The sequence below is a fragment of the Microcebus murinus genome, chromosome 1, assembly GCF_040939455.1.
Source record: "Microcebus murinus isolate Inina chromosome 1, M.murinus_Inina_mat1.0, whole genome shotgun sequence".
In the NCBI taxonomy this organism is placed as follows: Eukaryota; Metazoa; Chordata; class Mammalia; order Primates; family Cheirogaleidae; genus Microcebus; species Microcebus murinus.
Window position 1 is genome coordinate 93153387 of NC_134104.1, and position 15183 is coordinate 93168569.

The following is a 15183-nucleotide window of genomic DNA, read 5'->3' on the forward strand; positions in this document are numbered from 1 at the left end:
ATTTTTATTTTCCTCTTCTCTTTATCCATTGAGGTTTTATGTTTAATTTTTCACAGTGGTTTTCCTTAGACATTTCCTTTCATCTTACACAGACTGGAGGCGGTAGAACTATTAAAATTCTTTCTTCATGCTACTAATATTTAATAAATGTCCTTTTACTTACCACAGGAACACAATTTATTATTTAAAGATTCTCCTTCCTTGGTCCTTGGGTAAAACTCATTATTGTGTGTCAGGAAGAGAGTCATTGTTCCTGCAAAGCTAGATGAGAAGTGCAGCATGCAATTATGCCATTCTGCACAGCGTGTGGATCATACCACTGTCTCCACCCTGCCAGGCGTCCCCAGCTTCCTGTTTGGTATTGTCTTTCTCCTCAGCATCAGTAGGGCATATGATTTTTATTGACACCAGAACCTTTCTATTATCAAGAATGCAATGCTTGAATTAAAGCGGACCCATCCTTTCACATTAAGCATTTGGAAACTATAGAGTTTATCTAGATTCTGATTACAGTTTAGGATTATAATCAAAAATTAAGTAAATAAGAATCAATTCTTTTTTCTTTTTCTTTCCTTTTTTTTTTTTTTTTTTTTTTTTTGAGACAAATTTTTGCTCTGTTGCCTGGGCTAGAGTACCGTGGCATCAGCCTAGCTCACAGCAACCTCAAACTCCTGGACTCAAGTGATCCTCCTGCCTCAGCCTCCTATGTTGCTGGGACTACATGTGCATGCCACCATGCCTGGTTAATTTTTTCCTATTTTTAGTTGCCTGGCTAATTTTGTTTCTATATTTTAGTAGAGACAGGGTCTCAGGGTGTTCTTGAATACCTGAGCTCAACAATACTCCCGCCCCAGGCTCCCAGAGTGCTAGGATTACAGGCGTGAGCCACCACACTTAGCCGAGAATCAATTCCATAAAATGGTTGATTATTTACCCCAGAGGGAAAAGGGTCCCCCACCCCCTTTTAAACTAAGTTACCAGAAAGGCTGAAATACCAAAGAAGAGAAATCAAATGTGTTGCTGGGAAAACATCAGATCAAATCCATAATATCCCCAGGAAGGGATAATTTTGTCATTAGGTTTACCTTGTCTCCATAGTACTTTATCCTCTGGGAATTTTCCAGATCCCTTTTTTTCTTTTTTTTTTTTTTAAACCATCTCCCATGGTAACTTCTCATTGTTCCCATTGATGTTAAAAATTTAGAGGAAAATTTGGGGGGCTGTATTCCCTAACTATTCATTTGAAACGTAGAGGAGCTACACAAATTAAAACCAGCATGAGGAAAATGAAGCCTTCTTCTTCATTTATTCTTGCTTTCTTGCAAGAAAAAAAGCTATGCTGTCAAGAAATAGACTCACAATATAAATTAGAGAATGTATATTTCCGCTCAAGTTTTCATCTTTGCAGAGTCAACACGAGGAGCTAAAGAAACAGCACAGTGACTTGGAAGAGGAACATCGCAAACAAGGGGAAGACTTCAGTAGAACATTTAATGATCATAAGCAGAAATACTTGCAGCTTCAGCAAGAAAAAGAACAAGAACTTTCTAAGCTAAAAGGTATTTGGAAATCTAACTGGCCAGTTTATATATAAATAAATACTCATATTAATGTGTCAGTAGAACAATAGACTTTTGTTTTTGCTTGGCGATTGATTTACATTTATCATGTGGTCCTTTACCAGCCACTTGCTTCTTTGTAACATTTTACATTTGTCTTTATCTTTTTGAGTTTATTTAGGGAAGCAGAATAGAATGCTTAGTGCATTCTTTTGGATCTCAGTGGGGCACATGGCCATATTGGGTAACACAATTCTTCTTTTATGTGTGTTGCCAGGCATTTAGTATCTCTGATCCCTACCCACTAAATATTATCAATGTTCCTCAGTTATTGCCACCATGAAAAATTGCTCTAAAAATTTTTTTCTAAAAATCGTCAAGGAAGCAGAGAGTCTTGTTGTTGATCGCTAATAGTAGCTGCAGAAAGCTCAAGCTCTAGAGTCGGAATGTGTAGGTCATTCCTGGCCTTCACTAGTTACTTGACCATGGGGAAGTTATGTAATCCCCTTGGGCTTCATTGTCCTTTTCTGTAAAATTGGGATAATCATAAAAAGTATCAACCTTGTAGGTTTGGTGTGAAGATTAAATAATTTACATAAAGCACATAGAATAGTTACGTACATTAACTACCCATGAATATCAGCAAAACAGGTATTTTTGTAATATGGAACAAAATGTATCACTTCTCTGAGTGCATGTGAGTTCTGGAAAAAGAAACCAGTGCATTCTACAGTCAAATATTTATGTGTTAAATAAGTTTAAAATGAGAATTGTTTTTAAGAGTCATATGGTACGTGCAAAAACAGTGGTAAAATCTGAATAAGGTTTATAGTCTAGTTCATTTTATTGTGACAAACAATTTCCTGGTTTTGATATCACACTACATTTATATAAGATGTCATCATGGACATATAAGCTGGGTGGTACTTAGAACCAGCTTTTTGTTTGTTTGTTTGTTTTTGCAGTGTTTGTCTCTATTAAAAAAAAATAAGTTGCAACAAAAGGGCATATAGAAATTAAGTTCTCATTGAGGCAATACTACAAAGCATTAAAGTGAGCTCGATAGGGTTGGGCCAGGTATTAGCAGATGATGCCCAAAAGGTGAGGGGGTGAAGGACCTTGGCTTGCTGTGATGTGGCAGGTGGTGAGGGGTTGTGGGAGATAACAACAGAGAGAAACAAAAAAGGACTGGGAACCAAACAACTGAAGTGTCAGATGGCACTTGCCTTGCCTGAGAAAGCTACACCTTTGTGTGGAGAGGGAAGAGACATTTGGCTTATTGGATATACTGTTTAGCATTTGCTAAACTGAGGTAAGTACATTAAATTATACTCATAGTAAGTAGATTTATTAAGCAATGAGAAGTAAAATTTTCTAGGTACCTGAACTATGCCTGGCATATCTTCAGAAATTTTTTTAAAATTTCTTTTTAATTTCAGAATACTACAGGGGTACAAACACTTTCTTTACATATATTACCTTTGCACTTCCCACATTAGAGCTACAAGCATGCCCATCCCACCAGACAGTGTGCACCATACCCATTAGGTGTGAATTTACCCATCCCCTCCTTCCCCCTCCCACCTGCCCTCTTCTACCTTCTTGACAGCCAATGAATGTTATTCCATATGTGTACATAAGTGTTGATCAATTAGTACCAATTTAGTGGTGAGTACATGTGGTGCTTGTTTTTTCCATTCTTGTGATACTTACATTGAAGAATGGGCTCCAGCTCCATCCAGGATAATACAAGAGGTATTAATTCACCATTGTTTTTTATGACTGAGTAGTACTCCATGTTATACATATATCACATTTTCTTAATCCACTCATGTATCGATGGGCACTTGGGTTGTTTTCACTTCTTTGCAATTGTGAATTGGTCCTGCTATAAACATTTGAGTGCAGATGTCTTTATTATAGAATGTCTTTTTTCCTTTGGGTAAATAACCAGTAGTGAGATTGCTGCATCAAACAGTGGTTCTACTTTTAGTTCTTTGAGCTATCTCCATATTACTTTCCATAGAGGTTATATTAGTTTGCAGTCCTACCAGCAGTGTATGAGTGTTCCTATCTCTCTGCATCCATGCCAACATTCGTTGTTTGGGGACTTTTTGATAAAAGCCATTCTCACTGGAGTTAAGTGATATCTCATTGTAGTCTTTATTTGCATTTCCATGATGACTAGAGATGTTAAGGAATTTTTCATATGTTTGTTGGTCTTGAGTCTGTCTTCTTTTGAGAAGTTTCTGTTCATGTCCTTTGCCCACTTTCTAATCAGAACTTTATATAATTTAATACATTTAATTTTATCAATAGCACTGAAAGGCAGATTTTCATATGTCTACTCTATTTACTCCCTTTTTAAAAATAAGGCCCATATATGTAAAATTTTAATAACTTATACGTAGAAGTAAGAAATCAGAACCACGGAAAATAGAATACAAGTATGTGAGTTCTGAGTCTAAAGTAATTCAAGCCTTATAATCTGGTCTGAACTTCCTGGCAACCAAGATATTATACAGTAAGTTATACAGTATATTATACAGTATACATAGGGCTCTTGCCATCAGAAAGGAAATATACCAATGCCTTAGGAGAGAGAAAGGGAAAGACAGCATTTCTGGTACCAGTTTTTAGAAGAAATTTCTCAAAGAGTCCTGAAACAACAGAATGTGGACAGTGCCTTTGACACTTTTATAAGCAATTTTCACGTCAGCATTTTTGTTTGATTATTATTCTTGACAAAAGCTTAGGATAGTGTTAAACCATTTTATCATCTATGCAGGTCCATAGTGGCTAACTAAGGTATGTAGTCCAAGTAGTCTTTCACAGTTTAATGTGATAGAAGGAGAGAGATTTTATAACTCCTAGGGAGATGAGCTGGTAGCATGTAAGCTTAGATAATTACTCTTCATTATCAACATTATAATAGCTGACACTTAACAAATGCTTACTGTTTGTCAGTACCAGGTGAAACTCTTCATGTAGACTATCTCATTTAATTCTCATGACAACCTGTGTAAGGTAGGCATTATGTTTAACCTCATATTACAAATGAAACTGGGGCTTACTAAGTTAAATAACTTGCTGAAGAAACATAGCAAAGGCACAGGAGCCATTGCTATTAAGTGTATAATTTGCAATTCATTTAAAAACTTTGCAAAGTTTGGGTGTTTTGTGTGTGTGTGTGTGTGTGTGTGTGTGTGTGTGTGTGTGTGTGTGTGTGTTAGACTGTGGCCCCATCCAACCAGTGACACACTTAAAGTCCTTCTGGATTGCCAGTGGTATCTCGTTTTGACCTTTGAGAAATTATTACATGCAGGTGAACAACTCAATCACTGGCAGCCACATTTTCAACCTTGATTTTGATCTCTCCCACCAACCCAATCATGAATCCAATGTCTAGGATTCCAGTAGGGACCATAAAGGAGTAGAAATGCCCAGAAGATGAGAGAGATGGTGACAGACACTTTCCTTCACTGCCAGTTATGTCTGGAGAAGCAGGGCTTTGTCTACATGGGTGGCTGCCATTTAGGGACAGTTTGCCCAGTTCAGTATAGGTTTACACCTGCTGCCCCAGCAGGATTATTGATAGCATCCTTTCATCTTCAAAGTGTCCTCCACTGGAAAGTGAATCACATGGTCACCTTACCACCACTCAACTTCCATTGTGTATTATCACATGAGAATTGCCTAGTGTCGCCAGATTTTATTAAGCCCCCATTTTTTTCTTGGTAAATGGTGACAGCTATTTGAATGTGGAAGACACTGTATAGGCCAATAATGCAGGGGCCAAAAAAAAAAAAAAATATATATATATATACATATATACATATACATATATATATGGTGTTGTATTTGGCCCAATAGCTACCAGTTCATAATATCCCATGTCCAGATACAGGGAATGTGGGAAAATTACCAAGAGGTTAAGAGAGGTGGTTAAGAACACCCTCTACTTAATCTTTAAGTAGAGGGGGTTCTTAATGAGCAATAGGGCTTAGGATGGGGAGATTTTAGAACTTCACTCTGACTATTACAGTCTCACACTATAGCTCTGAAAAGAACTGTCCATAGCTATTGGAAGTAGAATTTGGATCAATCAAGAGCTCAATGGTAGGTGAAAGAAAACTATATTTAGAAGTTTTCAACAGATAAAAGTGGAATATCCCTCTGTCTTTCTCTTATTTCCTGAATTGCCTTTGTAATTTAAATCTATTTGGGGGATTGTGGATATCATTCATACTATGAGAAATAGAGTCTGTACTTCCTGATAACTTTATTTATATTTATGTTACTTTTTTAAAAATTAGTTTTCAATTTAACTGAAATGCTGAATCTTTGTTTTTAATTTGTGAAGAGACTGAAATCTCAGAACAGCCCTACCCATTATATTTTATTCCCAAGGGCTTGCTTCTAACAGAAATATTTTATTTTTAACTCCTGAGTAATTAAAAGATCCTTAACTTGTTTAAAAATATGTAAACTACTGAACCAAGTTGTATTGGGATGCCTGGCTATATCCATGCTGCATCCCAATATAATATAGTTTTTGTTGATTTTGAATATTATATTGTCAAAGTTCACAACAAATCCTAAACTATGTTATGTAAGGCTTTAGATATGAAAATAACGCAGTCAAAACCTTGAAAACCTCAAGGCTTTATGTGTGATTTTTCTTTTTATTAAATAGAAACTGTGTACAATTTGAGAGAAGAGAACAGACAACTAAGGAAAGCACACCAAGACATACATACTCAGCTTCAAGATGTAAAGGTAAAATAAAACTAAGCATTTGACTCTTAGTGTTTGCCTGCTTTACTTTGTGGAATGACTTTTAAAGTCATTCCCTAATTGACCTCCTTTACAAATCTGATTGTTACTGTGGGCTTTGCCTAAACTGGAGTGTACCCGATACTTTTGCCACTTTAGCCTAGTAAGCTAAAAGATGGTTTTAAAATCTACTGAAATTATTCTTTTGTTACATGGTTGCATTTTAATATCCTTTTTATTTACACATATTTACTACTAATGAAAGATTTATTCTTTTGGTTTTGATTTCATTGTAAATGATTATATTTGGTTAGCACATTTTGGATTGGGGATTACTACACAAAACATAGCTTTCTCTCTACAGTAATTTTTAAACTTCACAAGTGCTGCTACAACAACAAATAAACAAGCAAGTAATATTTGGATGGTCTTATCACTATCAGCCAAAGGAGTATTTGTCTTAGAATATTAAAGCTCAACATGTAAAATTCTTTTTTGTGTAGCAACAGCATAAGAATTTACTCTCCGAGCATGAACAACTTGTAGTGACTTTGGAAGACCACAAGAGTGCACTAGCTGCTGCACAGGTTAGAATGGTAGCAGCCTCTATCGGTTCTTTTTAAAGTCTGCTTAACGTTTCTGAATTCCTCTATGCATGTAGTCTCTCTTACAAGCCAATCTCTAGTGAGTGCCTTAGGGCAGAGCTATCCTAATCCTGAGGACCATGCATGCTTTAAGAATACAATCAAGAGAATATTAAATAAACTTTCAATTATTTTTTGCACTGGTTGTATGGTGATATGACTGTTTCTCTACCTCTACCGGTCCCTACATGTAATAGTCTAGTATTTGTTTAAATCACAGAAATTATCCCAGATATGTGGTCTTGTAAAGCTATCTGATCTGTGTTGGCTCTTAGTATAGGATCTGTAAGATTTTATGATCCTAGCTACTTACATAAATTATTGTCAGACTTTTCCCCTGTCCCTCTACCACTCCCAGCATTCCAGCCTAACATGTATTCCTTTTGGTATAAGGCTTATGTGTTTTTGGTCAAATTACAGAAAAGAAGAGTCAATAGAGAAGGTAAAACAAGAGTCATAAGCCCATTTGTTCAAAGCCTAGAACAGCCCCTGGCACAAGGCAGGCTCTCAGTATATATTTACTGAATGAACAAGGGAACAGACACAAGCATTGGAGAGATTATTAAAACAATACCATACTGTTTTACAGCTTTTTAGTAGAGAAGCAAAGCTACAGGAATTGCTAGCTTAGTCACTATTTTAAAGTAGACCTTCACTTTTCTTCTTATTAGAGGAATTATGAGAAAAAGAGCAAAGGAAACCAACTATCTGTGCTCATCAGGAGACTATGTATTTTTTTTTTGTCTTTAAGAAATTATTAAAAGGTATGACATGCTAGATCCTGACCCATTTCAGAGGCTGTAGCATATGTGTTTGTGAGACTTTTTCAAGATAGTTGTTGATTGATTGGTTGTCTCCCTGCTATAACTGGTAGCTATGTGGTAATTTTTTACATGTATATAAATTAAATTGACTTTAGAGGAGATTATTTCATTCCACATCTTCTTTATAAAATTTTCATTAAGCAATATTAGTTTATATGAAACTGTTCCTCATACATAAAATGTGACAAACTAATTTGGATACTCTATGTGCTATAATGGCCATCCATAAAAGTTAGACTAAGCAACAGTTTGAAAATCCATAGAAATATAAATAAAATATTAATAGTTCATTTGATGACTAAAACTACAATTCTGAAGTAAGCGCATTGGCAGATTTACTGAAAGGGTTTTGTAATAGAAAAAATACATATTTTTACTTAAGCTATGTGTATGTTTCTATTTTTTTAAATATCTTTTTTGAGTGGGTGCTCCAAGTTTGTCCTGCCCCCACCCCCATTTTAATGCCAGAACTAGGTACAATCTTTAATTAGAGCCATATATCTTAGTCAGTTTGGGCTGCTGCAACAAAATACCATAGACTGTGTGGCTTTTAAACAATGCAAATTTATTTCTCAACAGTTCTAGAGGCTGGAAGTCTTAGATCAGGATGCCAGTGTGATTGAGTTCTGGTGAGGGCCCTCTTACAAGTGGCAAACTGCTGACTTCTTACATCCTCACATGGCAGATAGAGATTAAGAAAGTTCTCCAGGGTCCCATTTAAAAAGGGCATTAATTTCATTTCCTCCTAAAGGCCCCACCTCCTAATACTATCACACTGGGGGTTAGGATTATAACATTTGAATTTGGGGAGGATACCTATTCAATCCATAATACCATATTAAACTTTCCCCAGATCTCCTTAGAAGAGTGCTGTTTTAGGCATCTACATTTCTTGTGTAAATCATCTTATGAGATTCTGGCTTGACAACCTGGTTTTTAAATGTAGTCGAGGATTTTATTTATTCCTCACAACCTAGGGAGTTATATAATATCATACCCATTTATGACTAAATAAACTCAGGCCAAAAGGAAAAGTTAAAGTAGCTGGCTCAAAATTGGTGACCAGAACCAAGTTTGAAGCTCATGTCATCCCAACACCAAACTCACACATAACTCATAAACTGTTTTTTTAAAGACTTTCCACATCACAGATCCCAGAGCCTTTCCCCAGAGCTATTATAATTTCTAGAGTGAGGGCACAGGAGCTTACATTTTTAACATGGTCCTTAATGCACACAGATGTTTGAGAACCACAACATTACTGCCTTCAAAGATTACATATTTAGGAGGAGGAGAAAGAAGCAAGGGTAGAATTGAGTTTTGTGTATTCTCCATATGAATACTAAAATATTAAAAGCGTCACCAAGTAGATTTCATTTTTTCTTTTGACCTCCAAAATTGGCTTTCAAATATTTTGAAAGTTTTCTGAGATAAGGGCCACTCCTAGTCATATGGTATACCTATGTACAAATTTATAAGAAGTCAGTCCCCTGGGAGGAATTTAGCAAGCAGATTTCCTCACCTTAGTGTAAATTAGAAAGAGGCAAAAAGGCACCCTTTATTGGGGTGGAAGAGCAGTGTGCCGTGGTGCATGGTAGTAGTAGCAGGAATGCTGCTGAGCTTCGACTCTGCTCCCTGCTGGGCCTTTCACACTGAGGGAGGCAGCCATGTCTGGAAAGCTTATTAAGAAAAAGATTTCTGTGTTCTTTGTATGTGTTTGTGTGGTGTGTGTGTTACACAAACAGCGTTTGTTTTCAAGATAACTGTTGGTATACATGATGAACAAAGTATACACAATGTCTGTGGATTTTGTTAGTTAAAGTAATTGTTTTTTTTCTGCCTTTCTAGCTCCTTGTTAAAAATACTATACAGACAACACACGTACACACATCCCACCATGCATATTCACAGATACACCTATATGAGCAGATTCTAATCTTACACCCACATTAGTACATTTCTCACTTTAGAAGAAAAGGGCTTTCTGAATTAAGGAATAAAAATCCAGCCTCATACCACACATATGCTACTGCTTTCCAAAAACCACAGAGCACAATATAGGAAGCATTCTTGCAAGTAAGGGACTTTATTTGAGCACAAATTAATTTGTGCAAAGGGATGGCCTAAGTAATATTTTATGTGTGTGTGTGTGTGTGTATTTTAAACCTATGATTCCTTTCCACTGAAAAACGGATCATATTAGTGAATTGTATCTGCACCTATATTTGTATGTGTGAATTTTTAATAGACTTTTCTGTTTATTTTTAATTTATTTTTATTTCAGCATATTATGGGGGTACAAATGTTTAGGTTACATATATTGCCTTTGGCCCATCCAAGTCAGAGGTTTAAGCATGTCCATGACGGTGTGAACGACACCCATTAGGTGTGAAATATGCCCATCTCCTCCTCCTCCCTCCCTTCTGCCTGACACCCTTTGAATGTTATTACTATAAGTGCATATAAGTGTTGATCAGTTAATACCAATTTGATGGTGAGTACATGTGGTGCTTGTTCTTCCATTCTTGTGATACTTCACTTTGTAGAATGGGCTCCAGCTCTATCCAGGATAATACAAGAGGTGCTAGATCACCATTGTTTTTTGTGGTTGAGTAGAACTCCATGGTATACATATATCACATTTTCTTAATCCACTCATGTATTGATGGATACTTGGGTTGTTTCTACATCTTTGCAATTGTCAACTGTGCTGCCATAAACATTCTAGTGCAGATGTCTTTTTTATAGAATGTCTTTTTTCCTTTGTGTAGATGACTAGTAATGGGATTGCTGGATCAAATAGTAGTTCTACTTGTTTGTAACTCTTTGAGGTATCTCCATATTGCTTTCCACAGAGGTTATATACTAGTTTGCAATCCCACCAGCAGTGTAGGAGTGTTCCTATTTCTCTGCTTCCATGTCCACATTTATTGTTTTGGGTCATTTTGATAAAAGCCATTCTTACTGGAGTTTAGTGATTTCTCATTGTAGTTTTGATTTATATTTTCGTGATGATTAGAGATGTTGAGCATTTTTTCATATGTTTGTTGGCCATTAGTCTGTCTTCTTTCGAAAAGTTTCTGTTCATGTCCTTTGCCCACTTTTTAATGGGGTTGTTTGATTTTTTCTTGCTGATTTTCCTGACTTCTATATAGATTCTAGTTATCAGCCCTTTATCAGATGAGTAACGTGAATATTGTCTCCCATTCTGTAGGTTATCTGTTTGCTCTTGTGATAGTTTCTTTGGTTGTATAGAAGATTTTAATTTGGTGAAGTCCTAATTATTTATTTTTGTTTGTTGCTATGGTTGTTTTTGGGGTCTTCTTCATAAATTATTTCCCTAGGCCAATGTCTGTAAGTGTTTTTTGAACATTTTCTTCTAGAATTCTTATAGTTTCATGCTTTAGGTGTAAGTCTGTTGTACACTGTGAGTTGATTTTTGTGAGAGGTGAAAGGTGTGGATCCTGTTTCAGTCTTTTACATGTCACTATCCAGTTTTCCCAGCACCATGTATGGAATAAGGATTATGTTCCCCAGTGTATTTTTTGGCTGCTTTGTCAAAGATTAAATGGCTATATAAGGATGATTTTATATCTAGGTTCTCTGTTCTGTTCCATTGGTCTATGTCATTATTCTTGTGCCAGCACCATGCTTCATTAGTACTGTTGCCCTTGTAGTATAGCTTGAAGTCTGGTAAATCGATGCCTCCCAATTTGTTCTTTCTGCTTAAGATTGCTTTTGCTATATGGGATCTTCTCTGGTTCCATATGAAATGTAGAATTATTTTTCTAGACCTGAAAAAAATGATGTTGGCATTTTAATTCATGTTGTATTCAATCTATAGATCACTTTGGGTAGTATATACATTTTAACAATATTGATTCTACTCATCCATGAGCATGGTATGGTTTTCCAACTATTTCCTTCCTCCGCTATTTCCTTCCTCAGTGTTTCAGAGTTCCCCCCGCAGAGGTCTTTTACTTCCTTAGTTAAATATATTCCTAGTTATTTTCTTTTCTTTGTTGCTATTGGAAAGGATATTGAGTCTTTGATTTGGTTCTCAGTTTGACTGTTGTTGGCATATAGGAATGCTACTGATTTCTGTGCATTGATTTTGTAAGCTGAGACTTTGCTGAATTTGTTTATCAATTCCAGTAGTCTTAATGGCAGAACCTTTGGGGTTTTCTAAATATAAGATCGTATCATCAGCAAAGAGCGATAGTTTGACCTATCTACCCCAATTTGGATGCTTTTGATTTCCTCCTCTTTTCTGATTGCTCTGGCTAGGAAATTCCAGCAGTATGTATAATAGAAGCAGTAATAGAGGGCAACCTTGTCTTGTTCCAGTTCTAAGCAGGAATGCTTTTAGTTTTTCCCCATTCAGTATGATAATGGCTGTGAGTTTGTCATATATGGCTTTTATCATTATTAGGTAAGTCCCATCTATGCCTGTTTTGCTAAGCATTGTTATCATAAAAGGGTGCTGAATTTTGTCAAATGCTTTTTCTGTGTCTATTGAGAGGATCATATGGTCTTTGTTTTTGCTTCTATTTATGTAGTGAATTACATTTATAGATTTGTGTATGTTGAACCATCCCTGCATGTCTGGTAGGAAGCCCACTTGGTTGTGATGGATTATTTTTTGATAAGCACCTGAATTCAGTTTGCTAGCATTTTGTTGAGAATTTTTGCATCTATATTCAAAGGGACATTGGTCTGTGATTTTCTTTTTTTGTTGCATCCTTTACTGGTTTTGGTATCTGGCTGAAGCTAGCTTCATAAAACATGCTGGAGAGGATTCCCTCCTTCTCAGTGTTGTGGAATAACTTCTGCAGGATTGCACCAGTTTTTCTTTGAAGGTAAAATTTGGATTTGAAGCCATCTGGTCCAGGACTTTTCTTTTTAGGAAGGTTTTTTATTGTTGCTTCAATTTTGGCACTTGATATTGGCCTGTTCAGGAACTATTTTTCTTCCTCATTGAGCCCAGGGAGGCTGTGTGTTTCTAAGAATTTGTCCATTTCCTCCACATTTTCAAGTTTATGTACATAGAGTTTTTTATAGTATTCATAGACGACATTTTTTGTTTCTGTGGTATCAGTTGTAATTTCACTTTTTTCATTCCTGATTGAGCTTGGTAGAGTCCTTTCTTTTCTACTTCTCATTAATCTAGCAAGAAGTGTATCAATTTTGTTTATTTTTTCAATGAACCAACTTTTGTTTTATTAATCTTCCATATAATTTTTTTTATCAATTTTATTTAGTTTTACTCTGATCTTTGTTATTTCTTTTCTTCTGCTGAGTTTGGGGTTGGTTTGCGCATCCTTTTCTAGTTGTTTGAGATGATTCATTGATTACTGATTTATGATCTTTCTGTCTTTTGGATGTAGGCATTGATGGATATAAATTTTCCTCTCAGGACTGCTTTAGCTGTGTCCCACAGATTTTTGATAACTTGTGTCTCCTTTATCAGTAAGTTCAAAGACTCTTTTGATTTCCACCTTAATTTCCTCCTTAACCCAATAATTGTTTAGCAGAAGGTCGTTTAGTTTCCATTATTTTGTTTAGAGATGAGAGTTTTTGTTGGAGTTGACTTCTAATTTTGTTCCATTGTGGTCTGAGAAGATGTGTGGTATAATTTCTGTATCTTAAAATTTACCGAGACATGACTTGTGGCCTTGGACATGGTCAATCTTATAGAATGTCCTATGAGCTGATGAGAAAAACGTATATTCAATGGTTTGGGGGTAAGTGTTCCATAAATGTCAATCAGGCCCATTTGTTCTAAAGTTTGGTTCTAGTTCATTGGGTTTTTTTGTTTGTTTGTTTGTTTATTTTCCATTTGGAAGATCTGTCCTCTTCTGTCAGAGGGGTGTTAAAGTCCCTGGCTCTTATGGTGCTGTTGTTTGTCATTTTGTTTAGATCAAGTAGGATTTGCTTTATGAATCTGGGTGTACCTGAGTTAGGTGAATAAATATTTAAAATTGTTATCTCTTCATGTTGAATTGTACCCTTCACAATTATATAGCGACCATCTTTGTCTTTCAGTACTTTTGTTGATTTGAAGACTAAGTTATCTGAAATCAGAACTGCCACATCAGCTTTCTTTTGGCTTCCATTTACATGGAATATTGTTTTCCATCTCTTCACCTTGAGTCTGAATGCATTCTTGTAGGTTAGATGTGTTTCTTGAAGATAGCAGATACTTGGCTTGTGTATATTTATCCATTCGGCCAGCCTGTGTCTGTTTAGTGGGTACTTCAAGCCATTCACATTTATTGAAAGAATTGATAAGTGAAGTAGATTTCTGTTTATCCTGTTGAGTTGAATTTTGTTGCTTTGTTTTCTTTCTTAAGCCATTGTGGTATCTGGCCTTTGACCTTTAGTTATTGGAGGAGTTTACACGAGTGTTCATTGTGCTGATCCGTGTGTAATGCTATTCTGAGTAGTTCCTGGAGGGCAGGTCTTGTCTTGATGAATTCCCTCAGTCTTTGTTTGTCTGAGAAGGTATTTATTTCTCCTTTCTATAAGAAACTTAGTCTTACAGGATACGAGATTCTAGGCTGGGCCTTTTTCTGTTTGAGAAGAGTGGGAATGGGGCCCCATTTTCTTCTGGCTTGTAAGGTCTCATTTGCAAAGTCTGAAGTTAGTCTGATGGGTTTTCTTTTGTAGGTTACCTGCTTCTTTCACCTTACAGCTGGTAGGAGGGCCTCTTTGGCGATTATTTTGGCCAGTCCGATAACTATGTGTTGTGGTGTCTTCCTGTTTGTAATGAATCTCCCAGGAGTCCTTTTGGTTCTTGTACTTACATATCTAGATTTCTAGCAAGGCCAGGGAAATTTTCTTCTGTTATATCCTCAAATAGTTTATCCAACCCTTGGGTACTTTCTTCTTCACCCTCAGGGGTGCCTATAATTTTCATGTTAGGTCTCTTTACATAAACCCACATTTCTTGTAGGCTTTGCTCTTTTCTCTTATTTCTCTCCTCTATCTCTGCGACTGACTTGTTTAATTGAAAGATGTTTATCTTCAATCCCTGAGATTCTTTCTTCTGTTTGATATACCCTATCCTTGAGGCTTTCCACTGTATTTTGTAATTCCTTGAATAAATTCTTCATTTCCAGAAGTTCTGTTTGATTTTTTTTTTTTAATATTTCAATTTCTTTAGTGAATTTTTCTTCCATTTCCTAGATTGTTTTTTGCAGTTTATTTGTGTTGGGTATCCATTTTCTCTTGCATAACATTGAGTTTTCTTACAGTCCATGTTTGAAATTCTTCTGTCATCTTAGCATTTTGAATTTGGTTGATATACATTGCTAGAGAGCTGATGGTCCCCTTTGGGAGTGTGCTTTCTGTTTGACTCTTCATACGTTCAGAGTACTT

At 36.1% G+C, this 15183-nt stretch overlaps 1 protein-coding gene across 5 annotated transcripts in view; it reads left to right on the forward strand.

Annotated features, from left to right (window-relative positions):
* The window catches only part of GOLIM4 (golgi integral membrane protein 4), an 82880-nt gene that overhangs the window by 47151 nt on the left and 20546 nt on the right, over window positions 1–15183 (forward strand). For 3 of the 5 annotated variants that reach the window (XM_012779217.2, XM_012779216.3, XM_012779218.3), the window contains exons 5-7: window positions 1409–1559; window positions 6256–6338; window positions 6839–6922. In XM_012779217.2, the coding sequence (XP_012634671.1) occupies window positions 1409–1559; window positions 6256–6338; window positions 6839–6922 (318 nt within the window). The remainder of the gene's footprint in view (window positions 1–1408; window positions 1560–6255; window positions 6339–6838; window positions 6923–15183) is intronic. The other 2 variants (XM_012779220.2, XM_012779219.3) reach the window with 1 other exon arrangement.